This window comes from Rhodamnia argentea, chromosome 3 (assembly GCF_020921035.1).
Source record: "Rhodamnia argentea isolate NSW1041297 chromosome 3, ASM2092103v1, whole genome shotgun sequence".
Classification (NCBI taxonomy): Eukaryota; Viridiplantae; Streptophyta; class Magnoliopsida; order Myrtales; family Myrtaceae; genus Rhodamnia; species Rhodamnia argentea.
The window spans coordinates 29,211,288-29,237,597 of NC_063152.1; the positions used below are offsets into that span (position 1 = coordinate 29,211,288).

At 42.5% G+C, this 26,310-nt stretch overlaps 5 protein-coding genes across 8 annotated transcripts; 3 read left to right on the top strand and 2 right to left on the bottom strand.

The window, feature by feature from the left end:
• The first annotated feature begins 1,287 nt into the window (after nt 1–1,287).
• LOC115743168 (uncharacterized membrane protein At4g09580-like) lies at nt 1,288–19,459 on the top strand. 2 transcript variants are annotated; one of them, XM_048275860.1, is made up of 5 exons: nt 1,288–1,293; nt 17,140–17,331; nt 18,204–18,474; nt 18,549–18,719; nt 18,859–19,459. In XM_048275860.1, exons 2-5 carry the CDS (start codon nt 17,153–17,155, stop codon nt 18,982–18,984), a joined length of 747 nt encoding a protein of 248 aa, XP_048131817.1. In that variant the 5' UTR covers nt 1,288–1,293; nt 17,140–17,152; the 3' UTR covers nt 18,985–19,459. The 2 variants fall into 2 exon arrangements, with proteins under 2 accessions (XP_048131817.1, XP_030533693.2); XM_030677833.2 differs by lacking the exon at nt 1,288–1,293 and having other exon boundaries at nt 17,046–17,331.
• LOC115743184 (transcription factor MYB39-like) lies at nt 2,829–4,675 on the top strand. The gene is made up of 3 exons (XM_030677868.2): nt 2,829–3,157; nt 3,422–4,067; nt 4,431–4,675. The coding sequence occupies exons 1-2, from the start codon at nt 2,874–2,876 to the stop codon at nt 4,065–4,067; spliced, it is 930 nt and encodes a 309-aa protein (XP_030533728.1). The 5' UTR covers nt 2,829–2,873; the 3' UTR covers nt 4,431–4,675.
• On the bottom strand, nt 11,821–13,812 carry LOC115743199 (inositol-tetrakisphosphate 1-kinase 1-like). Its single transcript, XM_030677904.2, has 2 exons — nt 12,670–13,812; nt 11,821–11,997 (listed from the first exon to the last, which is right to left on the bottom strand). The coding sequence occupies exon 1, from the start codon at nt 13,730–13,732 to the stop codon at nt 12,740–12,742; it is 993 nt and encodes a 330-aa protein (XP_030533764.1). The 5' UTR covers nt 13,733–13,812; the 3' UTR covers nt 11,821–11,997; nt 12,670–12,739.
• A 637-nt stretch (nt 19,460–20,096) lies between the features above and the next one.
• LOC115743166 (protein WVD2-like 3) lies at nt 20,097–23,186 on the top strand. 3 transcript variants are annotated; one of them, XM_030677831.2, is made up of 6 exons: nt 20,097–20,212; nt 21,110–21,557; nt 21,882–22,008; nt 22,408–22,479; nt 22,562–22,675; nt 22,848–23,186. In XM_030677831.2, the coding sequence occupies exons 2-6, from the start codon at nt 21,112–21,114 to the stop codon at nt 23,010–23,012; spliced, it is 924 nt and encodes a 307-aa protein (XP_030533691.1). In that variant the 5' UTR covers nt 20,097–20,212; nt 21,110–21,111; the 3' UTR covers nt 23,013–23,186. The 3 variants fall into 3 exon arrangements, with proteins under 3 accessions (XP_030533691.1, XP_048131816.1, XP_048131815.1); XM_048275859.1 differs by lacking the exon at nt 20,097–20,212 and adding an exon at nt 20,673–20,857; XM_048275858.1 differs by lacking the exon at nt 20,097–20,212 and having other exon boundaries at nt 20,947–21,557.
• A 74-nt stretch (nt 23,187–23,260) lies between these two features.
• Nucleotides 23,261–24,512, bottom strand: LOC115743169. Its single transcript, XM_048275861.1, has 4 exons — nt 24,272–24,512; nt 24,088–24,172; nt 23,809–23,981; nt 23,261–23,665 (listed from the first exon to the last, which is right to left on the bottom strand). Exons 1-4 carry the CDS (start codon nt 24,472–24,474, stop codon nt 23,599–23,601), a joined length of 528 nt encoding a protein of 175 aa, XP_048131818.1. The 5' UTR covers nt 24,475–24,512; the 3' UTR covers nt 23,261–23,598.
• Nucleotides 24,513–26,310: the final 1,798 nt, after the last annotated feature.

Genomic DNA, 26,310 nt, shown 5'->3' on the forward strand with positions numbered 1-26,310 from the left:
CCTATCTTTAGGGTGCTAGTTTCGAAGACTTCTTCCCTCGCGGAGGACTTGTATGGGCATTATACAATGCATCTTCGGGCTGTTTGACTAAATTATCTTGTGTCGAGAATCCCAGATAGTAATTTTGTTTGACCTTTATGACAATTCAAAGGTAGATCAAGAAATGGTCACGTGGAAACCATGGAATGACCTAAGTTTTTTGTCCTAATAAAAGGAGCTTGCTTTGCATATTTACAGGGGTTTAGCTAGGGTTTGGTAAAACAGGTTTGGAAATTACACAATGGCGTGAATTGACTAGCTAGACTGGTTATAGCAGCTGATGTCATTTCGATGACTTTCGATAATCAAAGATAACTCTGACCTTTTACCCCCTTCTTTGCCCAGTATCTTCACATGGTGCTTACTGTCATGGCTGACCAAAAAGACAAGCTCAGGTAGATTAGAAACTTAAAAAAAGAAAAGAAAATGAAGAAAAGAATCAAGAACAGTTGGTGGTGGCTGAGAGATACATATGGAGATCGCAGTCAACCTCGTGTAGATCCTGAATTCAGGAAACCATGTAATTAGGTTAACGATAATGAGGACATACAAGGGGTGTTCCATTTCTTTAAACGAAAGCGAATTGATGCTTTGCTTTACGCAAGGTCAGTCATACATTAGTTCATGTCCTGTTGCGTCTGCGGTGGTGACATAATTCGGGTAGGATCGACTCGTGTGTTGAGCAAAGAGCAGTTGAAACCACTGGTGTGGACTTCCAAACTTGAAATCAGGCCTTGGCCGCAGATCCCTCCTCAACGAGGATGTCCAGCATCTACGTCCGTATAGTATAGTCTTGTGAGAATAAAAATTGGCCTTTGCTTTTGTCTTTAAAGTACGAGAAATAGATTGAGGTCTTAATTCTCTCATTATGCCCAAAATTTGCTGTAATAGGAGCTTGATTGTATCTTTGTATAGTTTGGACCTCGCTACTTCTTCATTATATGTGAAAGGACGACTCGTACAATGTTGAAATCAAACAATTTATCAGATTTGGGAAACAGATAATTAGCATAAATTCCAAGTCTTATTATATATGATGGTTTGAGATTGGTAGATATTGAGAAATTAATCTTCACGTAGAGACACTCGAAATGCACAAAGATGCAAGGATGGATCTAGAATAATGTACTAGGAGGTATGGGTGATCGATTCCAAGATGAGTAGGTTCCGAACCAAGAACCTGAAACCTACTCTATTAGGGTCGGTTCTTGGTTTTTGGAATCGGGAACCGAACCGATCGACCTTGGAAAGAGAGTCAGAACCTACCCTATAATGAATAATTATCTTATGGAGATTTTAGTGAGAAAGGATTGCTTCATACATTTCAATGGAGAAATTTGTGAGGTTTCTTATTTCGATTTTTTATGTTGTTGTCGAACGTGTATGCATATTACGAGCTAAGTTTGCCGTGTTAAGTTTGCAATCTCCATTCGGTCGGAGGTCGACCATTTAGGTGGAGATTAAAGAATTCACGAGGAATGACTTTCCCGCAATCCGATCATAAAAACTTTGCCGAATGGAAAACAAGTACGAGATCTTATCCAGGATAATTACTTGAAAAGTCTTAAACCTATGGTATGGTAACCAATTCAGTCCTGAACTTTTCAATCGTGCCAATTCAATCGTAAACCTTTTGACGATCTGCTAATTCAGTCCTAAACATTTCAATTGTGTCAATTCAATGCTAAACCTTTTCAAATTTTGTTAATTTAGTCCTAAATCTATTATCTGTATAATCGGCCTAAAGGACTACATTGACAAATTGTCAAAATGTTTAAGACTAAATTGATAAACTGTCAAAAGGCTTAAGAATGAATTAGCATAACCGAAATATTTAGGATTAAATTAGTACAATTGAATGATTTAGGATTGAATTGGCAATCATACAATAAGTTTAGGAATTTTTTTTTTTTTTTACAATTTTCCTGATCTTATCCTTTCCATAAGTTTGAGGAGGCACAACAACCAATGTGAAAGGTCGAAGGACAAAGAAAATGATCTATCTTTGCGTGTGTACACAAACTGCTTGAACTCTTCTTCTCTTTTGCCATTTGACTTTACTTGAAAAGGGCAAGAAAATGAAGTCCCCACTCAAACGAGAGAACAACGATACTTCTATCTTGAGATCTTAGAAGAGACAATCTAGAAATGTCCCTTCGTTATTTCAGGATCGAAGTTCCGTATGTGAGCAGCATTTTCTAACTAACCCCTGAAGTTTCTGTGTCATCCACAGTTGTTGGACCTAAAACCCAAATGACATCATAAACCCCCTTTGGCACAACAATTTCTTCACTCAACATCATTATTTTATTTGGGTTTTTTGTTTAAAGAAAAAAGAAGCATTATAAAAAAAAAAAATCAGTCCGCAACATTAATACGACGAGTAAAGCGGGGTCAGATAAAACCTATTTGAAAATGAGCCGACTATTTCATCTGTGAATACCATTTAAGGTTGGCATAAGTTAAATGAGAGTAATGAATTTATATATTCTCAGTTACCGTAATTAATCTCTCGTCACAGACACGATCACAAATGACCGTTGATTTGTAATTCGAAAAGTTAATAAGGTAAAAGGAAAGTGCTTGAGGATTACAGTGCCTCCCTTCTTTGGGAAAGTTCAAAAAGAATTCGGTAAGTGAAAGAAGATATAAAAATCTTACATTACTTGTATGGTGACGACCTCGACCTCTTTGACTAACGTTGGCCATGCAATTATAAAAGCCCATGGCCGTACATCAGAAGTTTCCAAATCACAATATATAACTCTCCATCCATATACTCAGTCGCAGCAGCGCTCGTCAGTCGGTTCGCTTCCTTTCCTCCGAGCGCAAAAATGGTCCGATCTCCGTGTTGCTCCTCTGGCGACCACCATGAGGCGGAGGAGGGGTTGAAGAAAGGGCCGTGGAGTGCCGAGGAGGACGCGAAGCTGAGCGAGTACATAGAGAAGGAAGGGCATGGGAGATGGAGCGACCTCCCCAGGAAAGCAGGCCTCAACAGGTGCGGCAAGAGTTGCAGGTTGAGGTGGATCAATTACCTGAGGCCTGACATCAAGAGAGGCAACTTCTCTGAGGAAGAAGAGGCCGTGATCGTCCACTTCCATTCTCTTTATGGAAACAAGTAAGTAGCCTAGCTCTTTCCTCTCCTTTTTCCCAATTTTTTGGTCTATTTTTGCTTGATCAAACAAGTGAGAACCTTCGAAACCTTTTTCGAATTAGAAAAAATTAATGTACCTGTTATTCGCTAGACTAGATTGGTTGGACATTTGGATGCTGCCATTATGGAGTTTCATAGATCCATAAACAATTCATTCATTTTAGATACTCTTGTTAACTCGATTGGTTGGACATTTGCCTTCTTTCTTTAATTGATTTTGCATCATAGGTGGTCGAAGATTGCGAGCCATCTCCAGGGGAGGACAGACAACGAAATTAAGAACCATTGGAACACCCGCATGAGGAAGAAGCTGCTCCGGATGGGCATCGATCCGAACACCCACAAGCCGAGGACCGATCATCTCAACCAAGCCATGAGCCTTTCACAGCTACTAAGTACTGGTGGATCACACTTGAGCAGCTGCTCATCACTGAGCTCTTTGGAGAACGCCATCGCAAATGCCACTGAACTAGCCAAGCTACAGCTCCACAACTTGCTAGTTCAAATCATCGGCACAAGCAGCCCACCTCCAATCTTGGATCATAGCACCAACACTCTATTGGGAGTTCCAGATTACCGTAGTCACCATCTGGGTGTTCCAGGGTTTGCTCCAACCATGGAGCACCAAGCAGTGAACCAGTCATCACCATGGACAAGTTATGGAGGTGGGTTGGGCGACAATGCATGCCTTCCTCAATTGGTCTCAGCTGCCTCTCCTGAGGGTTCTGCAATCATGAACCAGATGGAAAGTGAGGGCCTTCCAATTTGCAGCGACTTGCCCACACAATCTCCAGCCCTCACCTTTGTGGAGGACTGGGACAATTTGCTTGAAGATGACACAAGCGCCTCCTTCTTGAGAGAGATTCTGCAATAGGTACGTTTTCATTTGGTTTTTCTAACTCCTTATTTCAACATCGAGTTGGCTGCATTACGACTAAAAAAAGGGAATAACGTCATCTTCCTATCTAACTTACCGCATATATGCAACTCCATCAAGCCCCATAGTAGACCACGGTTGTGTAGACCATGACCGATATTATCGTCTGGACAAAAAGTTATTAGGAACTTAATTACTCGCCGAGAACTAGAAAGAGCAAGTTCTGGAAAAATATCTATTCATACAAGATATGTGACCTGTTGACATTACATATGTTTCCTCATTTTTTACTTAGCTATTATTTGAGTCAAATTTTTTCTCTTAATACTTAACTAGCGTGTATTTCTCTCGCTTGTTCAGCCGAAGACCGAGTTCATCTCTCACTGTAACTGTGGAAAATTAAAGTCGAGGCCATCTCCATACGGATTTACGAGCATCAAACCGAGGATACTAAAGAAAATTTCTTCATTTCTTCTTTTTTGGGGGGGTTTGCTCTATTGTCTATTCCTATTCACTATTCACGTGTTAATAATTCTTCAACAAAATTTAGGGACGCTTCCCTATAGTAATGTTCCAACGATGTGGAAAGAGGAAAGGAGGAGGAAGCCTTGCGTGAACCTATACACACATACACCTGTACTCTCTTGTCTTTTTTTTTTCACTTCCTGTAAGATCTTTTCATATGTATAAGATGTGCATGAATGCTTCTTTCTCTAGAAACATTAACGAGTGATACCCTTTTCCATTTGACTAATGCCCTAGCCATGGTCATTACGCTATTACCGACAGTCGTTGATTTTCTTGAAACCCTCTCTCTCTCTCAACATCTAATCACTTGTATTAAACAAAAAAAGAAAGGGTTTAGGTTTTGTTGCTGTGGAGTTAAATGATATGTTATAGCATAAGTGGTCGCATCTGCTTAAAAGTCTTCACAAGACAGATCACATTATGTCCAGCACCACACGCAACGAGCATAAGCCAATTTGACTACTGTCTTGCAAGAATCCGTAACTAACCTAACAACCTAAGTTTGCAGTGTTCCCTTTCAGTGTCCTTAATGTCTCTGTCGGGAAACCACATAATTAGGTGGATTTAGGAATTTAGGAGCTTGTCCTCTTGCGAGGCTAACCCACGTAATTAAGGGGTTTCCTAGGGCGGCTCTAGTTAGAACGAGGACCATTTTTTTAGGAGGGAAAGGACATACCATCTTCTTGGCACTTCATCTATTTCACGCTCCTAAGCTGTTTTCCTGCAGATTAGTTGGGTCGTTCTGGATAATAATGTATGGTTACAAGTCCAGCTTTGACTTGTGCAAATCATGTGTGTTGACTTTGATTCACCATTGAAAAGCACAATTGCAGAATGCATTCCGGGAAGCATAGAAAAGGGAAAACAAAGATAGACGTATGATGTGCCGGAAATGTACTTATGGTACATATTGTACCACATAGAGTTGGACCGACATCGAAGTCATTAGATGGATACGTACGAGCGATGAATATTAATTTAACTCATGTTCTTTCTTCCATTCGACTGCGTTCTTGATGCGGGTAACCATATGTAAAGTAGACTTAATCGTCTCCCCTTTTTCTTGAATAAATTATCTCAACTGTGCGTCGGGAGTATCTCAAGTTAGGCCTTACATCCCTAACCAAGCAAGAATAGGAGGGAAGGGAAGAGACCCCAGCTAATTGTTTTTTCACCAGCCCAAGCCGAGAAACTAAACCCTAAACAAAGGAGTTAAGTAGTCTATAAAGCGCATTCAGCTTAGAAATAAGTTGTCTTGATCTCCTTTCGCAGAGATTAAGTCTTTATGACCAAATTGAAATACTATATTGGTAAAGCGTCAAAAGGTTTAGGACTAAGTTGGCCAAATTGAAAGATTTATGACCGAATTGGCATCCGTACAATAGTTTTACAGCTTTTTCCATAATTATACCGAAAAAGTCCCTCGCAACCACGTTTGTGATATAGAGTACAATTTCGTATGGCTGAAGCTAGAATTGAAAAAAAAATTGCGCGCCACTTGAGGAACAATTCAGCAGTGGTGGAGACCTACTTAATAAATCATATGAGGAAGCGTAATAACTCGACGTCGAAGCATAAATTGGATTTGTCAATTCTTCTCTCGACAGGAAACAGTATTACGTGGCGCGAAAACTTATCGGATCGGATTAGAGAGGTCTCGCGACTTAACATTGGTGGAGAGAGAGGTCCAAGAGACGCTGCTTGTTCCTGCTAGAACAACAAAACGAATGCAAAATTTCTTTTGTTTTCTGGGAAGGCCACACCATCAAATTCTCAAAGTATTTAGAGTCGCGGGCTCGAGCCCAGAAGACAAATCATAGCTAAGAGATCTACAAGCCCATGGAGACAAATGGGCAAAGGAAGAGGAAGAGCCATCAACGTTCAAGAATTAACATGATTTGAACAGGATGCATTGGTGTGATGATGCCCAAATCAAATGCATGGAATCCAACCGACGATCCATATCACGTTTAAGAATTCAAATTATCACAGAAACTGCGCAGAGGAGCATCCCTGTCCTTGTATAGTAACAGTGATCCATTACCTCTCTCGAGTAATGACATCTTGCTACGAAAACAAATGCGCGGTCGAGATCTCTTTCTGTAAATCGCGGGTAATTTTTCGCGGCAAATTGGGTCGTGTACTCGAGCAAAGCCCGATCCTTCAATAAGTACATATTATGTGGAGCCCCGCTAGTATGACAGTATAATAGAGGAATGCTAGTTCTAAGATTGGAGATGAGTCCCGCCGTGATTGCTAAATATTTTTTGCCTTTCATAACACTTGCGGTTGAGATTGCACCGTTATCTTGTTACACTGTCAACTTTTCAAATCCCAATTAACATGATTAACGCAAGCTCTTTCGTTTTTAAGACAAAAATAATCGTTCTTCTCACGTTTGGAGAAGATCACTATTTTCGTCCCCCGAATTCACGACGCCTCATACATCCACCATAACATAACGTGTGCTGTGTTTGACAAACAAGCGCCCCCCTTAAAGCTTTAACGTCGTTATCCCATCGACAAATCCAAGGGGGCCAAAAAACAATGGAATCCCCCCCGGTTTTGTCTCTTCAGCTGTCGCAGAAATCAATGGGGAAAATGGAAAAACAGACAACAGTTGCAACCACAAAATCGGTGGGCTAGTTCCTCTCTCTTGATCTCTCTCCTGTCTGAATAAATTTTCAAGGACCCCAACACAAAGCCAAGATCTAAGAAGGTGTTCATAAATAGGGCCCCCCCAACCCGAAGGAAGCGAAGAGCATTTCCAGAGCCGAACCTTGTTTCTTGATCTCATCTTTATTGCATACTTTCTCATGGCTTCACTCATCCTCCTCTTGTCCGAGTTGATCCGTGTCCAGGGCGCTGCCTCTGCTTCTCTCCCGACTTCACAGCTCTATTCTTCTGATGGTCCTGCGACGGCCTCGTCGTCTTGTGCGGCGGCGGGGGCGGCTTCTACCTGTTCGATCGGTGCGAAACAGAGGCCCATGACCCGGCACGAGAGCTACGACCCCAGCGGCGAGGATCTGCAGGAACCAAGAGTCTGCGTTGACCTTGCCTGGCCTTAGATTGTGATCAATCTAGTCTGTATCGATCTTAGTTTCAGAGTCTGCAATCCCGAAGCAATGCCTGCTTTTGTCTTCATTGTGTACATTTTCCATTTGTAAGGATCTTCTTTCGATACTGTATGGACATCAAGCGCATTGTGCTGTGGCAATTAACCATCTCTGGGAAACCATCCATGACAATTTCAGCAAAAATACAGTAAAAAAAAGGGGCTTTCAGACTGAAGCAGAGAAAGCATAGCCGAAAAATTCATCTTCTCTGTTTGTTTGTTTGTTTGTTTGTCGAACGGCTTCTCTGTTTAAGCAGGGCATTGCTGTCCTCTACACAACACAGCCCGATACGCTTACTCAGTATCTCGACATGAATTCACACAATTTTTTTTTGTTGTAAGTCCTCATTTGTTGTGTTCGGTAACAACCACGAGGGAAAACTTTTCAAATTGTGTCAATTTAGTCCTAAAACTTTTCACATTTTCCAAATTAATCCTTTCAGCCAATTTTGATCGGAAATAATTGACGTGGACGTCACCTGCCTTTCGTGGCATGGCTGATACCGCGGTTTTGCATGCCGTATTGCTGGCCCCAAAAACACAATAGCCATAACAAGCAAGCAATATGATAGAAGTAGAACTCCATTTCCTGGATCCTTCAAGCGTAAGTTGCCTGTAAACACGATAGTCTTGCCGTAGTTATTAAAAATATCAAATCACATGCTGATCAAGCAGCTTTAAGCGTTCATCGAGGGTTTTGCATGTTATCTAAAGTGGAAGATCTTGAACCCTAATCTTAGATCCTAATCTTTTTGGACCTCTCATTTGCTTCCAGAATGATTACCAATGTTCTTCTTCTTCTTTTATGTTAAGATTAATGTCATTCATATCATAATAATAGTTCGAGAGTTCCATTTTTTAAGTCTAGCAAATTTCAAACAACTTCTGAACAAAAAAGAAGCCCGAAACAAATAAAAAAGCACAATCTGCAGTTAGAAGTACACTTTCATCCCTCCAGAATAAGTTTATCACTCTAAAATTTCGACGGCCGATCACTAAATTCAGTAATAATTAGAGATGCAAAATGGGTAGGTCGGATCAATTATGATTCGACCCATATTGACCAATTCAATCCGCTTTGACCCATAATCATGTAATAAAAATTTAATGACCCATACCGACTCGACTCACACCCGACACATACCCAATCCAACTCATATTGACACCTCCCACCCTTCTTCGTCGCTACTCCTGCCGCCCGCCCACCCACCCTCCCCCGTCCTCCCGCCCGTCACCAGCGCTCCCTCCACCGCTGCCGCCCACCCCCATATGTCCCAATTAAATATTCATTAAATTGGTCGAATCACTGCTTTTCGATTTGACCGATTATTGCGCAGACTGGGACAGACCGACGAAAAATTAGCAACCCACAGTTTCCTTTTCCCACGACTTTCCTCCCGACTCTCTTTTCCTTCTCTGATCTTCTTCATCTTCATCTTCTTCCTCATCATCATCTTCTTTGGTTTTGCCGTTCGTTTACTTGGTTCCGTGTGCGGTGTCCAAAGTCCAGCCATAGCCACCTGCAGCTCCTCCTTCATCGTCGCCTCCCACCTAAGCCCCCCACTTCCATGACATATGGCTCTCTTTTCTTCCTCCATTCAATTCCATCCTCCTCCGTCTCCTTCACTTCCCTCGCGCTTTCTCTGAACCCCCCCTCCCCGTCTCATTGCTAGATCAGCGAGCAGCCCTCGGCCCCTCCATCCCTGCCCCCGATCGTTAATTCGAAGATGATGGGCTCCGAGAACCAGGGTTTCAAGGAAGCCCACCTCTACGCCTCCAAAGAAGAGATGGAATCCCTCGTCCTCGAGGACGCCTCCATATCCACAGAAGATAGGTTTTAGTTTAGGTAAAACATGCTTTCGATCTCGAGGACGCCGTTGACGGTGACGGCGATCTTCTTGCACACCTTGGAGTCCATATGGATGCAGTGCCGGATAACTAATATCAACTTTGGCGGTGGTGGGTGGTGGCGGCGGAGTCTTGGAAAGCTATAACCCATGAGTAAAAAATGGATCGAAAATGGGTTGAGCTAAAAAACTCATTAAAATCCATATTTGAATAGACTTTATAATCTTAGATCCATATTTTACTCATTTTTTTTAAAATTTAGTGAACTCATATATAGCCAAAGTATATAAAAGTGAGTTAGAAAATGAGTCAATGACCCATATTGACACCTCTAATGATAAGCACACACTGAGATCCTCCACTCTATTGCAACGGCTTGCTATGTGCGTCTACGTTCAACGCCCTCATCACTATTGCATTATAGAGACATCAACATCAATATATTGAAAGAAACGTAGATGCAATACCTATAGAAAACTCTCAAATCTATATTTAAATCTAGCTTGGGAGAGTAAAATCTTCAAAGCTTGACCTAAATCTAAATTGGGAGAGAAGAGCGGCTTAATTTAAGAGAGGTTATAGAGTCACATCACGACCATTTTTCTCGCCGACTGTCGATTGGACAGATGGCCGAACTAATCTCCACGCCCACTCAAGATCAGCTGCAGAAATTATTCATGCAAACAAGATCAAAGCTTCAAAGAAGGAAGAGGAAAACAAGGAAGAAAAATGGAGAGGGAAGGAGGCCGTCTCTCCCTCTCCCTCAAAGGTACATTGGCGGCTGTTTTTTCAAGGGAAGGGAATTGATTACCAATGTCAACTCTTTCTTTCTCAGGCCAATTCTCAATTTGCGAGTGTGGCGAGTCGGGTCTTCATGTAAAAGTTCAATGTTTCTAGAACAAAATGCAGTCGACTCACAGCTATATGCCCAAGCAATTAGATCAAACGATATTCCACTCGTTGGTTCATTGAAGGGCAAGTAGTCTCTTCATTTTGCCTACGAAGATATTTTCTTTTTCTACCTTCCTGAGTTTTAATGGCTACGGAGTGGTTAGTAGGTGCTGATCAGCTTTATTGATTGGACAGCTCCTTGTGCTCAAGGATTGAGAAATCTTCACCGCCATTTTGTCAAGTGGCCACACGAGAAAGTGAAAGGACTCGTGACGTGTTGATCCACAATCAATGGCCATAAATAATTATTTCTGTTAAGATATATGCCTCCAACAAGGAAACTTTCCTAATCAAACATGGAGCTTGCTTGATGTCCTTCAGAAATCAAAACCATTCCCATTAGATCCGTCGATGTCCACTTTTCCTTCTTCTATCACTATCGATTCGATTTAACTCAATCAAATCTAACTTTCATACCAATTATTGTATAAGCAAGCAATCGAATAATAAAATAGACAAAATAAAAAAATAAATCGAATAATGAATTTACGTGCTTCGATCGGGTGATCTACGTCCACAAGGGAGCTACAGTGAAATTCATTACTACTCTCCCTCTCGACCGAATTACGTAAATTAGGTGTCTCATATATTTTATTATTCTATCTATTTTCTCATTCGATCACTTGCTTCCACAATAGTTTTTAGTACTTGCTCATCAAACACACATAAGGCCATAAAAGTAAAATCACAAATGTCCATAACACTAGGATCAATTTGATGATTCAACATCAGTCTATTAGGAATTTAGGTTGGACCCAAAAAAATGAGATGTCTCGGGGATCTATGGCAAGGTTTAGCCGATGACCATGCAACGAAACCGCTTGCAGCCAGAGGTTTTTTGGCTAAACAGAGGGACATCTTAGATTGGTCAACGGTCGATCATTAAAAAACAAGCGGCAATAGCAAATTCTGACAATCGAAAGCGCCGTCTTCCGCATCCTGCGAAAAGAGGGCACATAGCAGAACCAAAACTGACATCGGGGGAAGCAATCGCTTCGCCAAAAACGGCTAAAGAGCATATAAAACCAAATGGGCTTTGTGATAAACCACTCAACGCCTGTATATCTTCTCGACCCACCGGGAAAATTTCTAGTTGGACTTCGCCGCCGATGTGCCGACTAATTTCACAGGTTTGAGAATATGCTGGACATTCAAAGGCGGTGATTGAAACCGCGAGTGAAGAACTCTCGAGAGACTTCTTGTTTCAGTCGCAGGTGGAACAAAAGGAGATTGAAGCGTCTTTCGATCAAGAAGTCAAAAAGGAAAGCAAAGTTCAAATTGGACTTTCGGCTTGAGAAAATGAGTTACCGACTGATTGTCCATGCAAGAATTTTCCCCATAACTATCTGAGTTCCACCTTCCACGAGCCCCCCAGAGATGCCAATACCACATCTTCTGGTCATTCTGTTTTTAGACTGTACAGCAGCTGAAGCAAATAACAGAACCGCTCAGCAATCGTCTAACAACGTAAAGGGAGGAGGAATGGAAGAGAGTCATGAGAGCGTTGCTGAGTTGTCAAGTGAACTCACAGCTCAGTTGGTTGAGTAGGGGAGTTAGCCCTCCAACAGAGTGGCGGGTTTGAAGAGGAAGTGCTAATAAATCGGACAGAAACCGGGGACGAGATCGATAGGTAGCACAAGTCCGAAGCATCTGTACTTGCTATTTCAGTACTCGTGCATTAGTTGACTGCCTCATGCAGAGAACTCCTCATGAGAAGAAGCAAAACCAATTTTTGAGGGACTCGCGGAGTTAAGACTATGGACCAAACTGTAAAATTCGATTCTCTTAAGCTGCCAGAGCTGCAAAACTAGTGCAATGAGATAACTTTGCTCTGGCTAGAATTCAGATGGTCTGAGAATCTGGAGCGAGTTTACATTTATCAGGGATCAAAACCATGTAATGTTGTCAGGCACAAGAAACGAAAAGCTACAAGCAGACATGCTTAGTATGCCAATATACCATGAAAGTAAATGTTGCAACCAGCTTCAACTCGTCGACAGAGAATAGAGCCTCAAGACTTTTACCAATTTCCAGCGAAGGAATCCGCAACTAACCTCCATTGGCAACAGTGAAAAGAGCCTGACACAATGGTTTTCAATCCACTGCCTGGCTCGAGTTCAATCAAACCCGAGGCTTTCCTTCATCCCCATCTTTGACCGCGGACATTGCAGTTTGCGCACACTTTGATGGCTTCCTCGTCACAAGCATGTGCAGGATATACATAGAATCAGCCCTTCGAAGAGCAAGTTTCATCCTCCACATACTTCACCTCATCCTTCTCATTCTTGTGAACAACATCCCACAGGAAATCAGTCAAAACAGTCTCATAGCATGGCATTTTGGCGTATCCAGGAAAATAGTTGATATCAATCACCAAAAATCTGTCCCCATATCTAGCATCCCTTATCACATCAAAGTTGAACAAGCTCAGCTTCATAGCCCTCCTCAAACCCCTCGCAAGTTCCGCTATCAAACTCTGGGGAGGCATCTCTGCTTCCTCCAATTCCGTGGCCTCCCGAGACTCATCTCCATCCTTCTCGGGGATTACCGAATTCGACACCCGCGAGAACGGCACCAACCCTTCCGGAGACCCCAACTTCTCCTCCGAAAGGTCAGGCAACGACCTGCGTTTCACGCACTGCACATACTCGCCAACCACGTACACCTTGAACACGACACCGCCGTGATTCACAAACTCCTGAAGTACGATCGGGGGCTCGAGCTTGCTAAAGCCGCCCCGATTGAAAACCAGGGACATCTCGTGCGACTGCTCGCTCCCGTCGGCGACTAAAGGTTTCGCGATCACCGGGAAGGCCAAACCCTCGCACGATTGCTCATTCAACAACCTCTCCCTATCGTAAACCACTACCTGATCAGGGATTCCAAACGACGACCCATCGGGACACTCAATTTCGAGTCCGGAAACTACCTGGAGCATCGATATCCGGTCGTGGAGCCTGTCGATCGCATCCGGCGAGTCCACGATCGCCGCGCCGGGATGCCTGGAGCTGAACTCGCGCAGCTGGCGGCTCCAGTCCTCGCCGCGGAGCTTGTGGAGGACGCAATCGAAGGGGCCCTGGTCGACGAGCGGGCGGCGGAGGTCGACGGCGACGAGGTCGATGCCTCTGGACCGGGCGAGAGCGAGGAGGGAGTCCTGGATGAAGGTCCGCTGCTTCTTGGGCAGGAGAGCGTAGCCGACGGTGAATCTCGGCTCGGCCATTCGGAATCGACGGGAGGCACTCGGATTAAGGTGAGTGCTCCTGCTGAATGAGCGGGAGGAAGATGTGAGGGGCGAAAAAAAAATGGTTCCTTGCGAGATTATAAAGTGAGCCCAATGCACACACTTACCATTCTTACATCATGTGAAATTTTGGCTGAATTCTACGTCAAAATTCGCAATCGAGCAGTTACAATTTCTTTTCCTTATGATTCCCAAATGCATCGAACTTCTCCTTAGTACGAAATCGACAAGTTATATCATAGCCATACGGCAGGTACGGATACGCTTTTGTAGATTCCAAACCCACTAAAGATTTCGTTAACCTTATGGACTAGACGAGACGTGAAGAATCGAACTTGCAATGCGCACCCAATTCAAACACGAGGCCTCTTTAAATCATCGGATAAAGAAGCTGGTCCAGCATCAAACCTCTTTCGTGCAAAAAAGAAGAGAGTTGATGGTTGGCATTACGTTGGCTTTTGGTCGTTGGTTCTTCAAAGACGTGATTCGCAGCAGAGACAAAGGCACTTCACTCGGCATCTTATGCCTTTTTTTTTAATCTCCCACCATCCTTTTTTTCTCTTCTTTCCGAGAGATTATTTTTGAATAGTTCCCGATGAGGGAAATTCGATTGTTCATAGAAGATAGACTAATAGTTATAGATGTTTGATGTACGATGACGATCACTATCCTTAAAATATACACCAAAATTGTAGAGAAACGAGTTCAGCGATTACTCAATTTCTCTCTTGAATTTTTCACCTTTAATGTGTTCTCCCACAAAGTTGTGTCTATGGGAAGAGAAGAAGAGAAAGTAAAGAAGGAGGAGTTGATTTGAACAGTTGTGATGACCCATGTACATTCATGAAAATCCTTATCTACCATAACTACAACGAAATAGCAAGATGGTTCTTATACAAGACACAGATTGCAACATCAAGCTGTCAATAAAGACACGGCCTCTATGATACTCATATCGGAGAAATTGTATAATCGGTCTTAAATCTATCGTATGGATACCAATTCAGCCATACTTTTTTCTCATTCTTATCAAATTCAATCCCAAACCTTTGCGTCAAATTTCAATATAATCATTCCGACTAATTTTCTCAAGAAATCGCTAATATGGCAGAACAAACAATCCCAAAATTTATGGATGGCAAAAAGTTCATGATATCCAATCTCAAATTCAATGTTCGGCCCAACTCAGGCCCTCGTGGCCTCTCCCAGATGGATCATCGGAACTATTTTGGGCCCCCGATCTGCAAAATTGTTTCGCTTGGTGAGAAAGTCCATGCGGCCCATTTTGCTTCAGCGGGGATAGGAGTTAGGACGTGGCGTGAGCACAAGTCACTATCGTATGGTGCTTCTTTGAGAAATTAATTTCATTTTTAATACAAATGTCGCATCTACAAGTCATTGATAGATGATCCCACAAACCAATCAATACTTACATATTCATTAAAAAGAAAAGTTCGTGTATATAAGTGCTTTTTCCTCGTGACATGCGATGTAACCGATACGATCGTTTATGTTATATAAAATGTTCTTTGTTTCGTTCCTATTTGATATTAACGACAAAGTCATGCACAAATTCGGTTCAACTGGACCTTTGGCTTTGTTTGGTTCAACTTTGTAAATGAGGTTCTGGAGCTCTAAAAACTTTGGTCAAATACAGGCAATGTTTGACAACTTTTTTTGACGGCTTTGGGGAGATGGAATTATATTTCCTAAACCCGACTTGGGCTTTTAGCTTTTGTGGAAAGCCAACTTATTTTTTCTTCCCATTTTACCCTCATTAAATTAACTATATTCTAGTTATACCCTTCCCTCACAACCAACGGAGGATTTCAATTCAGTTTTCTTAAAAAAAAAAAAGCAATAGTCCTTTAACTAAATCCCTTGCGCTTTTTTTTTCTTTTTTTACTTCTTTGGAGAATGAACGCGACCATTATTTTGCCAGGTTCATCCATGATGCCTAAGATGCCTAAGTATGGCTTTGGTTTTCACTATTTGTATTTCGAAATTTCGAAAAGATCATTCAATTAGAATCTCATACATTTCTCCAAATGGTTACCCGAAAAGCCGAACTAAGCACAACCTTTGTCTTTCAAGAATAGGAGCAATGCTTGTATCCTTCCGTGTCCGCGATCTTTATCGATTTCAAGAATAGGAGAAATTCTTTTGTTTCTTTCCTGACAAAAGACTTCTCTGCCCCTAAATAATGAATACACATATTTATAACACATGTGCCCCTTATTTTGTCCCATAGTGTCCAATATTCACTTTCTGTTGAACACATCCTCCATTGCACGAGATTCAAAGAACTCACTTCGTGATCGGTCAAATCTTGTATATTCAACAAATTGATCTATATTCGTAAACAATTCAAATTCGAGATATGATTAATAGGATCGGATCATGTGAGATTTACGCGCAGCCCATCTAACCGAGCAGCACAGATCGACCGAGCTCCTGTGCACCGGAATCAACTAATAATTTTCCAAGAACGGGGACAAAAGAATCGGGATTGCGGGTGATCCGACATCAGAGGAAGTTCGACAAACGCATCGGATTCGTCGAGTGGGTGGGACACCAATGTGGGGAGTGCGCAGTCGCACTACTGTGCCCCTCCTACGATACCCCATCACGTGCTGCTCACGTGCCTGCCCCCCCCGCGCGTCCCAATGCCACGTGATAGCTACTCGCTTTGTACCTCGACGGTGGAGCTCATGGTAATAATTTGCACATCATGGGCTCAAATTAAAGGACCCTACACTAACCAAACCACATGATTAGTTAACCTAACCTAACATGTTGTAAGGTCACACAAGGTAGCCCGTTTCATAAAAAGCTTGAGATTTTTTTTTTCTAATTTGATCAACTACGATATGCTGAAGTTAACGAGATTGTGTTTAACTTCGACGTAATTTGGTGGTAATGAAAACCCGAGTTTATTAGGCCCCACGAGTTCCCATCGTTATTAGTGTAATTAGTGGCCTTTCGAAACCCGATTCGAAAAATTATTCGCAGGAATTCGATTCGTATATGCAGCGGTATCATGTTCACGGTTAATGCATTTGTGATCGATGTGCCGTACTCTGTTTAAACACAAACATTTTCGCTTCGCCGAAATTATTAATCATTTTTCGTGGGTGTTTCGAAAGCAATTTCTTTTCTTTTCTTTTTTTTTGGGGTCAGATGCTGTTTTTCGATATTATTGGATTCATAGTATTTCATACAAAACACGTCACATGGACATTCTTTTCCTTCATTCCAAGATTCTCTCGCTCTCTCTCGCTGGGGTCTGCTGTCTGCGGAGAAATGTCCCATAAAGCAACAGGAAGCGCTCTCGCTCTCTCTCTCTCTCTCTCTCTGAGAATTAGGGACAATCTGAGGAGAGAAAGGGGGGAGAGAGAAATGGCCAAGAATGGGGAAGTGCGGTCGAGCTTCCCGTTGAGCTTCTGGGAGGTGGCGGGGGCTTCGGCGGTGGTGATTGGCTTCGTTCTTGGCCTCCTGGGCGTTTACCTGACCATGCCCGCATCTGATTACAGCTTCCTCAAGCTCCCTCGCACCCTCCAAGATCTTGAGATCCTTCGGTGATTCTCTTTCTAATTCTACTGTTTGCCGTTGCTTGCTTAGCGGGTTTTATGCGGGAATAGTTGATGTCGCAAATATGTAATATCCAATGCGGTCGATCCGGGTTAAGTGAGTTTGTCGTGCAAAGTTTCGAATTTGATGATTTGTGTTGCTTGTGAGCTTCGTGTGCGATGATGGGCAGTCATTGATGCGGCGCTTCCGATTTTCTTGTGATCTTTTGCTTGCCGTTGCCCGATTATCATGGCGCTAGATGCACCGTCCTTGTATTGCTGGATGGTTTTCAATTTGAGCGATCATTCTTTCAGGAGTTTGATCGGTGAAGCTCTTTTTTTACTCTAGACCTGGTCAGGTCACTAATTGTTGAAGATGATGAAATGATGAAGATGACTCTCAGCTATCTTCTTATCCTTATGGTTTCAGAAGAAGTTCCCTTCGTAATAATAATGTGTTTGGTTAGAATTTGTGGAGTGTTGTGTGATGCTCCTTTAGAATGTTTGTCTATGCATTAGGTGCCACCAAGATTAGAGATTGGTGATTGCGAGATCGCCTTGATGAAGTATATGTGGGCATTCTAAATTGCTGACCAAGTCAATTCCATACCTGAAGAATCTTACTTCTCTATCCCCCGAAGGGATGTCTGTATCCTTGTGACTTGCTGTGCGATGCTTACGGTGAAGCTCCAAGCTCACAGTTTGTTGACAATTAATATCAGTCCATTTGCTGTTGGTCGTTGGTCGTTGTTCATTTTGAAATATTTGACGCTGTTGACCACTTTGAATAGCCAAATCAATAGGCTGCAATTTTTTTTTTAATGCTACTATCCTTGGAATTGTTATTTTTCTAATTAATTATTGGATGTTTAACTGTGCAGAGACCATCTTGAGGGCTACACAAGCGACTACACCCTGCAAGTCCTGGTTGGTTACTCCATGGTGTACATATTCATGCAGACTTTCATGATCCCGGGAACTATTTTCATGTCGCTGCTCGCGGGAGCGCTTTTTGGAGTTCTTAAAGGCATGGCCCTGGTTGTGTTCACTGCCACTGCCGGCGCTTCGTCGTGCTATTTCCTATCGAAAATGATCGGACGGCCCATTGTCTTCTCTCTTTGGCCTGATAAGCTGAAGTTCTTCCAAGCTCAGGTGCATATTTGAAATCCAAGTAGCATCTGTACATATGAATGAATTTAAAGGGCATGCTTTATTTGTATCTTCAGGTGGCTAAAAGAAGAGAACGGCTGTTGAACTACATGCTCTTCCTCAGGGTGACTCCGACCTTGCCTAACACGTTCATTAACTTCGCTTCCCCAATAGTTGACGTGCCATATCACACCTTCTTCCTTGCTACTGTCATTGGACTCATCCCTGCAGCTTACGTAACTGTCAGGGTAATCCTTCAACTTTTAAGTTGCTATGATTAAAGTCTTGTTATTTTTGTCAAGAGAAAATTGATTGTTGTTCGAGTCAATTAGTGGATGTGAACACAATTGCCTCATTGTTGATCATGTGACATTTTGTTTCATGCAGGCTGGACTAGCTCTGGGAGAGTTGCAGTCCGTTGGAGATCTTTATGACTTCCATTCCATCGCCACTCTATTTTTCATCGGGGTCATCTCGATTACTCCGACACTTATGGGCAAGGGGGCCTCATAATGCCAGATTATTTACTCTCTGATCCTGCCTTGTGAGCATGCAAATCCTTTTCCTTGGGTCACCACTCAGTTTAATGTCCACCTCTGTATAGACAAGGAACAAATAGTCCTAAACACGAAGCGCTCTCTATGCTGAGCAAATTTCGTCAGCACCAGGGAGATTGATCCTGCATGCGATAACTTGGAAAAAGCATCGGTTACCAGCCCTTAATCTCTACCCTGCCCTGATCAAACAGGAATTATTATCTTACTATCAGCTAGACCGCCTAAACGGTGAAGGGTCTCTGTTTTTCAGTGTCTGTTCCTCGTACACCGGTTTATGTTGTTCCATTAGCAAGAAGGGAAACTGGAAGAAAAGAAATTTCCCTGTATATCATTGTTAATGTTGACTATTGAGTAGACTATGTCACTGTAGAATTGCATTGGTGTATTACACTCAGATACCCTTTTCGATTTATCATCTAAATTCGGCTTGACCTGTGCATTGTCGAGTATTACCCATCTCTTGTCCTCAATGAGGGCCTATTGTCATCCGGAGGTGCAAGTTTAAGGGTAAACTTGAAGAAGTCAGTAGCTTTATATCAAATTGACAATCATCAGATTTTCTTGGCCCAACAAGTGGTGTTTCAGTAAGCTAACTTTTCCTCACTGAAGAAGAGATTCACTTCATGGCTGGCTCGAGATAGGATGATAACTAGTTGTCATGGGTCGGCCGGCAATATCGACATGGCCATGCCAATTTTTTTTCTCCAGGAAGCAACCTGAAGTTATCCAGATTTTGCGATGAGCAGTCATTTGTTGATTGATGGATCGTCCAGAGAGTATTTACTTAGATACTTTTTCCTCTGAAAATGACCATTTAGGTTGGAAAAATTGTTAAGGACAAAACAGAATATGGATGACTACTTGCCGGCCGGCCCCTCATATTGAGAGATTTTAGTATATGCCATGAGGCACCAAATGCTGACATTCAAGTCAAGACACTGATTTGGTGCCAATCTTTTTTGAGTTTCCTTGCCTTCATGCCACATGCACTACTTCTTGAACCTCAAATGTTCTGATTGGTGAATAATTAAGTATTTAATCACCACTTAATGCCCCTCTTAGCGATCTCAACAAGTTGACTGGAATCCACCAAACTAGTATTTAGTATCAACCACAGGGCAGAGCAACGCAAAGGTTGCCATACAACAGGGGAGAGAAGACAGGAGAAGTGCAAGATAGGCAAGGTAAGTTTCTTCATCATCTGCTGGGAGAGAAAAATGTCCCCAAAAACTAGACCTTTAATCGTTCATCCCGGCGTGCATTTACCTTGCTGTACAAGTTTACTTCCGTGAATGCTGCTCGCTTCTCATCTTTCTACTTTTAGAGCTATGATCTCGGGAAAAGTTATGTACTCATTGGCTCACATATCATGATGTTGTTATGGTGTTAGAAACAAGTGCTTGGTTGGATGACGGGGAGCGAGGTAATGGGAGGTAAGAGATTGAGCGCGCCGAGGATCAAAGCCTCGGGAAGTTTGTGAGAGCAAAAGTAATGTTGTGTTCGGGCATGGCACTCTTTTTCTTCACATACCTCTTTCTGAAGACCCTATTCTACCATTAGCTGTTTACCAGAGAGGGCGAGTAGCAGCTATACGAAGTACATGAAGTATAAAATCCTGCTATCTATCCTGAAACCTGAGCATGGCCAATGAAAGGGCCTTTCTTGCTTCCTGTGATTTGACATGAAATCTTGCCATGTCGAAAGGGGCTACTAACCTGATACTTGCAATAACCTATACAGCTTTGCCCACTCAACTGCAACATAAGGACAGCTTAACATTCATTTTGGCAAATGCCAAATCTCTCTCATCCGATCCCATCCCATCACACGTCTGTTGCTGTGATGATCTATATTTATAAGTGAAGATCTAGCCCCTTCTTTAAAGCCAAATCTCTTCTGGCCTACTTAGTTTTGGTTGGCTTGTGTGAATCACTTTGTCAACATCTGGTGTGTGGTATGGTTGCTCATGTGTATCTGTTGCATGAACCGATAATTAAGCTAGATATCTGAAGAATTCTCGAGGTGGATAAGTGCTTGCTCTTGTTCTGAACGCCGAGCTCACTTTCATCATTTCATGTCAGATATGGAGGTCACTGAAGATACAAAAGTTGCTCCCCATCGAGATCGGCCCAAAGAAGGCGGTGCGGAAACAGAAGATGGGGTAGTCGAGGATAAGACCGTTCCACATCTTGAAGATGAGCACTCACTGGAGGACTTGAAAGGCAGAGATCTTCAAATCAAAACAGGGAAGGAGACTATAAAGGAGGAGTACAAGGCACTGGATGCTCGTAATGCCGGAGAAAGCCAAAAAGATCCAGTGAAGAAACCAAAAGAAGCTGCAAAACAAAAGGCAAAAGTCACTGTTCCTCAACCATTCTCTTTGGCCACTGAGAGGAGAATGTCGCGAGAAAGACGAGCATCAGGTGATTTTTCATCTTCTACGGAGAAAAAGGCACGAAGAGAAAGACGAGGCTCAGCTGATTTTACCAACCTGCAGCCAAAACTATCCAAATCAAATAGTCTAAACAAGTAAGGTCCCCTTTGATCACCATTATGTATAGCTTTGATGTGCTATTAAACTGTCGCGCCTGTCAAGAAGAACTCAAAGTCAGTAAAGATTTCAATATAGTACGGCGAACCATTGGTTACTACAGCATAGGAAAAGAGAGAATACAAATAAAATGCTTCTAGGATTTCAAGTTGGTAATTTCTTGAGGTTAAATGACGCCTCAAAGAATTAGATTACTAACCTTACAGTATGTACTTTCTTGTTAAAACTAACTGGTATCCATCTAAACATAATCGACCTTGTTACTTAGAAGCCCAGTCTTGGGGCAATATTGTTTTCTTCAGGCCCCACTTCCCTTCAGGCGCCAGAGAAACACACAAGCCGGGGCATGAAAACTCAGCTACTGCCACCATTAAAAGAACCCTCACGTCCAAAGCTGCGGGCCGCCGAGAGGGTGACAACAAAGAAGAGGTGAGTTAAAATGCATTTGCTAGAAACTAACGCAATGCTGATGAGGTGACGGCACTGGTTTGGGAGGAAAAAGAAAAGAACATGAATCGGAAGGAAGAAAAATAGGTGATAATGATGAGAAATCTGTCACGGCATCTTTCTTCTTCTTTCTGCTCATGACACTTTTCCATGAGAAGAATTAATGGTGCTCTTAGCATGAGGAATTGCTTAGAGATAGTATCATTGTCCCGGTCTCTTGTGGTAACTGTCGAGGTCTACACAGACACCTATTGCAACTTTAAGGGTTTGGTCCTCAAGGTTTCTCGATTTGGCCTTTGTACTGTCCGATTAACGGATATTTTAGTGCTGCCACCGTTTTTGGCATGACTAACTTGCTCGTTTTGTTTATTGAGTTGCCAGGTTGGAGTTAAGAACCAGAGCAAAGTGAAGGGGATCAAGGAGGCAAAGAGCAACTCACAAGTGCCTATGAAGGTACTCAGTCAACCGTTATATGGTGAGCCTCTGAATACGATTTAAATTGACTCACCAATTTTATCTCAATCTTACAATTCAGAAAGGAGAAACGGCAGAGACTCGCAAACTCGGAAATAGCTCGACATTCAAAGCATTGCCCCTACCAAGTTTCTACCACAAGAATGATCCCACAGCAAAATCAAGTACAAAAAAGGTAAAATCTCTTGATATACACACACGCACACCATAGTCCTTTCACATGATTTGGATCCGAGCAATTCCGTCAAGTTAACGATATCCTCGGATCGAGTTCATTTTGTTTTGGATTATTTTTATGTTAAAGATTGCGCTTTTAAGCTGAACTCTGCATTTTGTGCTTTTACCAGGTTTCATCGACCAGCCCCAAGTCTCCTCTGCCTTGCCAGAGGAGCAAGCATCCGAACTCGGACTCCGATGCCCAGAAGAAGACCATAAGCAACAGCGCCAAACAGACCATAAACAAGCTGCTGAAGAGCGCCGGCAAGGCTCTGAATCCTTCCAAGGAGAGGTAAAGAGTGTCGTAGTGACCAGATGAGCGGATTCCTGCATTTTTATTCTCCTTTATGTTTATGTCCCTTGGATTCGGGTTTCATCGATCAGGCGTACGAAATGGATTTGTATCGTGTCATTCTCTCTCGCGTGAGTCACGGAAACTGATGATGAATCCTTGCTATTCCGGTAAGAGAATTTGTCCCCAGCTTTGTTGTGTTCAGCTTCATGGTTGAAACAGAGTTGTCCTTTGTCTCCGGATCAATCTTGCCTTACCTGATATAACACAACTTTAATGGGTTTGTATGAGCATAACTTGGACAAACCCAGCAACATATGGACATTTCGCAGCATCTAAAGATCATCTTCATTCCAATCAACACAAGAACATTGCCAGAAGGCCCAGAACAGATACGAATTGGCTAGACAGAAGGAAAACCTCCAAAAGAATCGTATCTTGAATATCAAAGCCGCATCGAAGTTGTGCATTCTCTCTCCTGATGCTCCGTGATCTTCAATTTTTGCGCCCAGGCATCACTGTAATGAGGATGAAATTCCAACCTCTGTTGCTACATTGGAACCATGGCCTGTGATGCTTGAACTCAACCATCAAACCGTTTCTTCATCCTCTTCCCCTGCTTCCCACAGAAAGTGCGCGTACGACCCCAACACCGTGCTGCATTCACGTAAACACCCACGTTCAATCGAATACCAATCTCCATTCGGATCAGCTCGGAGAATTGCATAACGATCGACGTGAAATGAGTCCATCGAAAGCTTGAACCATCGACCGAAGAGACAAAGGGGGGTGGAACTTACCAGTCATCAGGACAAGCATTCACCGCCTGATCGAAGTACAGTCCAGCCCTATCTCGGTCTCTCTCCGCCTCCCAAACCAACCTCCCGTACAGAGACAAGACCTCGCCGTCGCCGGGACTCGCCAGTATCGCTCTCGCGTAGTACTCCTCAGCTCTCTCCGCATCTCTCTCCACCTACAATCGCAGAAAGAAGTTTGAACGATCGGAGTGACCGGACTACCGAGCTCAAATCAAAACAGTGAGTTCTCTTTTTTTGCCCGGCTTTGCTCTCTGCATTTACCTCGTGCAGATACTTGGCGTAATTCCTCAGCAAGAGCGAGCAGGTGGGGCTCGACTCCAACATCTCGCGGTAATAATCGCCGATCTCGTTCCTCTTCCCGCACCCGCCGCGGCCGCCGGTGGCGGCCCGCGGGGATCGGGAGTCGCCCGGAGCGCTCTGCCGCGCGATGACGTCCGCCTCCGACGGAGCTCGCGGGACCGAACCTCTGGAACCCGAGCCGCCTTCTCTCCGCCCATTAGCGTGACGAAGAGAGATTCTGGCGGCGACCTTGGAGGAAGAGAAGACGGAGGCATCCGAGTTGGGACGAGAGGGACGGAGGCTCGGTGAGCCCGAGAGCATGGACCGATGGACAGGCACTGAGTTGACCCGGAACAGAGAAGACTTCATGGCGGTCTGGTTTGAGATCCTTACTGCTGGCTCTTGTGAGCTGGTGCGGCCTGAACTGCAATTTATATAGAGGCGCTCGAGTTTGACTTCGGAGTTAACGAGATGGCGACACGTGTGCGGAACCCTCATGAGCGCGAGCTCTTTTCTACGTTGAAGGATTTTCAGTCTCGATGTTTTGTTTCTCTTCTTTCCTTATAGAAAAAGTAATATTCAATATATAATGTGATTATTCAACTTTTAATTTTACTAATATGACCGCTGAAATTTAGTCAAATATGCAATATGATCTTTGAAAGTTTAGAAATTATATTGTACATTGAATCGAAGTTCAAAAACTATTTGTGTCATTATCCCTTCCTTATATTAGCCTTCACCGTTTATTCCAACAAAAAAAGAGAGAGAGAATAATTTGGAGCCGTTTGACTAAAGTTCTAAACTAGTGGGCCTCGGTAAATGCTTCAAATAGTATAAAAACAATGTCCCAAAGGGTGGTTTATTTCGATGCTCGAAAAATTATTTCATGAATTAGTTTTTTTTTTTTTTGGACTTTCACGCTTTAGATATACTGGATACGATCAACCGATCGAAAGTCTTTTACGATAAAAAAAAAAATTTGAAGGTACGCATGCTCAAAATTTTTTAAAAAAATAAATAAATTTTTAATCTGAAAATCAGAATAATTCTCGAAAAGCATTTTTTTCTTTTATCATAAAGCTTTTCCCCCAAACACCCTCTGAAACCAAGTTTGATTTGGCTTTGTTCACCTTCCCCTAAAAACCATGTTCCGAAACCAAAGCCGGATTAGCAAACGGTGGGGTGAGGGATTGATTCAGGGGGCAAAAAATGTCTGGAAAAAGACGTTTTAACTGTGTGTACTAAAATTCTTGATTTTTTTTTTGTCTTGCACGTCTAGAAAAACTTTTGGCCAGCCGAAACTATACATAAGGCTGCGATTCCTGCTTGGACATAATGTACGAATATTTAACCGATCTAGACAAAATCGAAATATGATGTGGATAAAAATGTGGACGAACGTCGTTCGACGGTCACTCCAGCTGAATCTAGTCGGGTTTAGCATCGGATAAGACGTATCAAAACCAGAACCGACTTATTTGGACAAGTTAAAGTTAGAAGGGCTTGTTCAAACGGGCGCGAAAATATATGGGACATTTTTTAAAATAGTAGCAACCGGTAGTCTAATTATACTCCCTCATGCGAGAAATTGAAAAAGAAAACTTCAATCTTTCCAATTTCTTGCGCAATTGCAATGGGGGAGTTTCTCTTGTGGTGGAGATTCATTTCACTCTCTTTGTTCCTATAATCAATGTTGTCCCAATTTGCAGTTCAGATCGTTTCCTACATTACTTTGATCATATTACTTTACCTGCTTTTAAACTACTATTTCTATTATCATTGCTCATTTATTTTTCTCGCCCACATCTAAAAATATCATCTAAAATTCAGTAAATTAGCAAGAAGTTATGTGTAAGTTCACGTGTCAACATTTGTAAATTTTGAAAATTTTCAAGTATTTCCGCTTAAAGAAAATTTGGAATAGCGTCTAAGGCCGAATTTCTAGAGTAAAAAATTTAAAAGTGAACTTTTTTCAGGTAGAAATACACTAGATTTAGTACGGTCATTAACTTAACCGCTCTAATTAATTGTTCATTTTCCGTGCTTTTTTCAGCCATTCAATTCGTAAATCAATTCAATTTGATTATGTCTACAACTTTCGTACTGAATCACCCAAAAATGAATTTACCCTTTCTTATATCTAACATTTTTTGCTGCTCTTAATTGTGACGCATCCAAATTTTTGACTGAAGAGTCTCAAAA

Coding starts and splice junctions, on each gene's coding strand:
- LOC115743169 (XM_048275861.1), bottom strand. CDS start 24,474: ATGAAGTCTTCTCTGTTCCGGGTCAACTCAGTGCCTGTCCATCGGTCC. Junction 24,173..24,271: donor GGTTCGGTCCCGCGAGCTCC/GTCGGAGGCGGA, acceptor GAAGAGGAACGA/GATCGGCGATTATTACCGCG. Junction 23,982..24,087: donor ACGCCAAGTATCTGCACGAG/GTAAATGCAGAG, acceptor CTGCGATTGTAG/GTGGAGAGAGATGCGGAGAG.
- LOC115743168 (XM_030677833.2), top strand. CDS start 17,057: ATGTCCCATAAAGCAACAGGAAGCGCTCTCGCTCTCTCTCTCTCTCTC. Junction 17,332..18,203: donor CAAGATCTTGAGATCCTTCG/GTGATTCTCTTT, acceptor TTAACTGTGCAG/AGACCATCTTGAGGGCTACA. Junction 18,475..18,548: donor TGAAGTTCTTCCAAGCTCAG/GTGCATATTTGA, acceptor TTGTATCTTCAG/GTGGCTAAAAGAAGAGAACG.
- LOC115743184 (XM_030677868.2), top strand. CDS start 2,874: ATGGTCCGATCTCCGTGTTGCTCCTCTGGCGACCACCATGAGGCGGAG. Junction 3,158..3,421: donor CATTCTCTTTATGGAAACAA/GTAAGTAGCCTA, acceptor TTTGCATCATAG/GTGGTCGAAGATTGCGAGCC.
- LOC115743199 (XM_030677904.2), bottom strand. CDS start 13,732: ATGGCCGAGCCGAGATTCACCGTCGGCTACGCTCTCCTGCCCAAGAAG.
- LOC115743166 (XM_048275858.1), top strand. CDS start 21,103: ATGTCAGATATGGAGGTCACTGAAGATACAAAAGTTGCTCCCCATCGA. Junction 21,558..21,881: donor AAATCAAATAGTCTAAACAA/GTAAGGTCCCCT, acceptor TGTTTTCTTCAG/GCCCCACTTCCCTTCAGGCG. Junction 22,009..22,407: donor AGGGTGACAACAAAGAAGAG/GTGAGTTAAAAT, acceptor TTGAGTTGCCAG/GTTGGAGTTAAGAACCAGAG.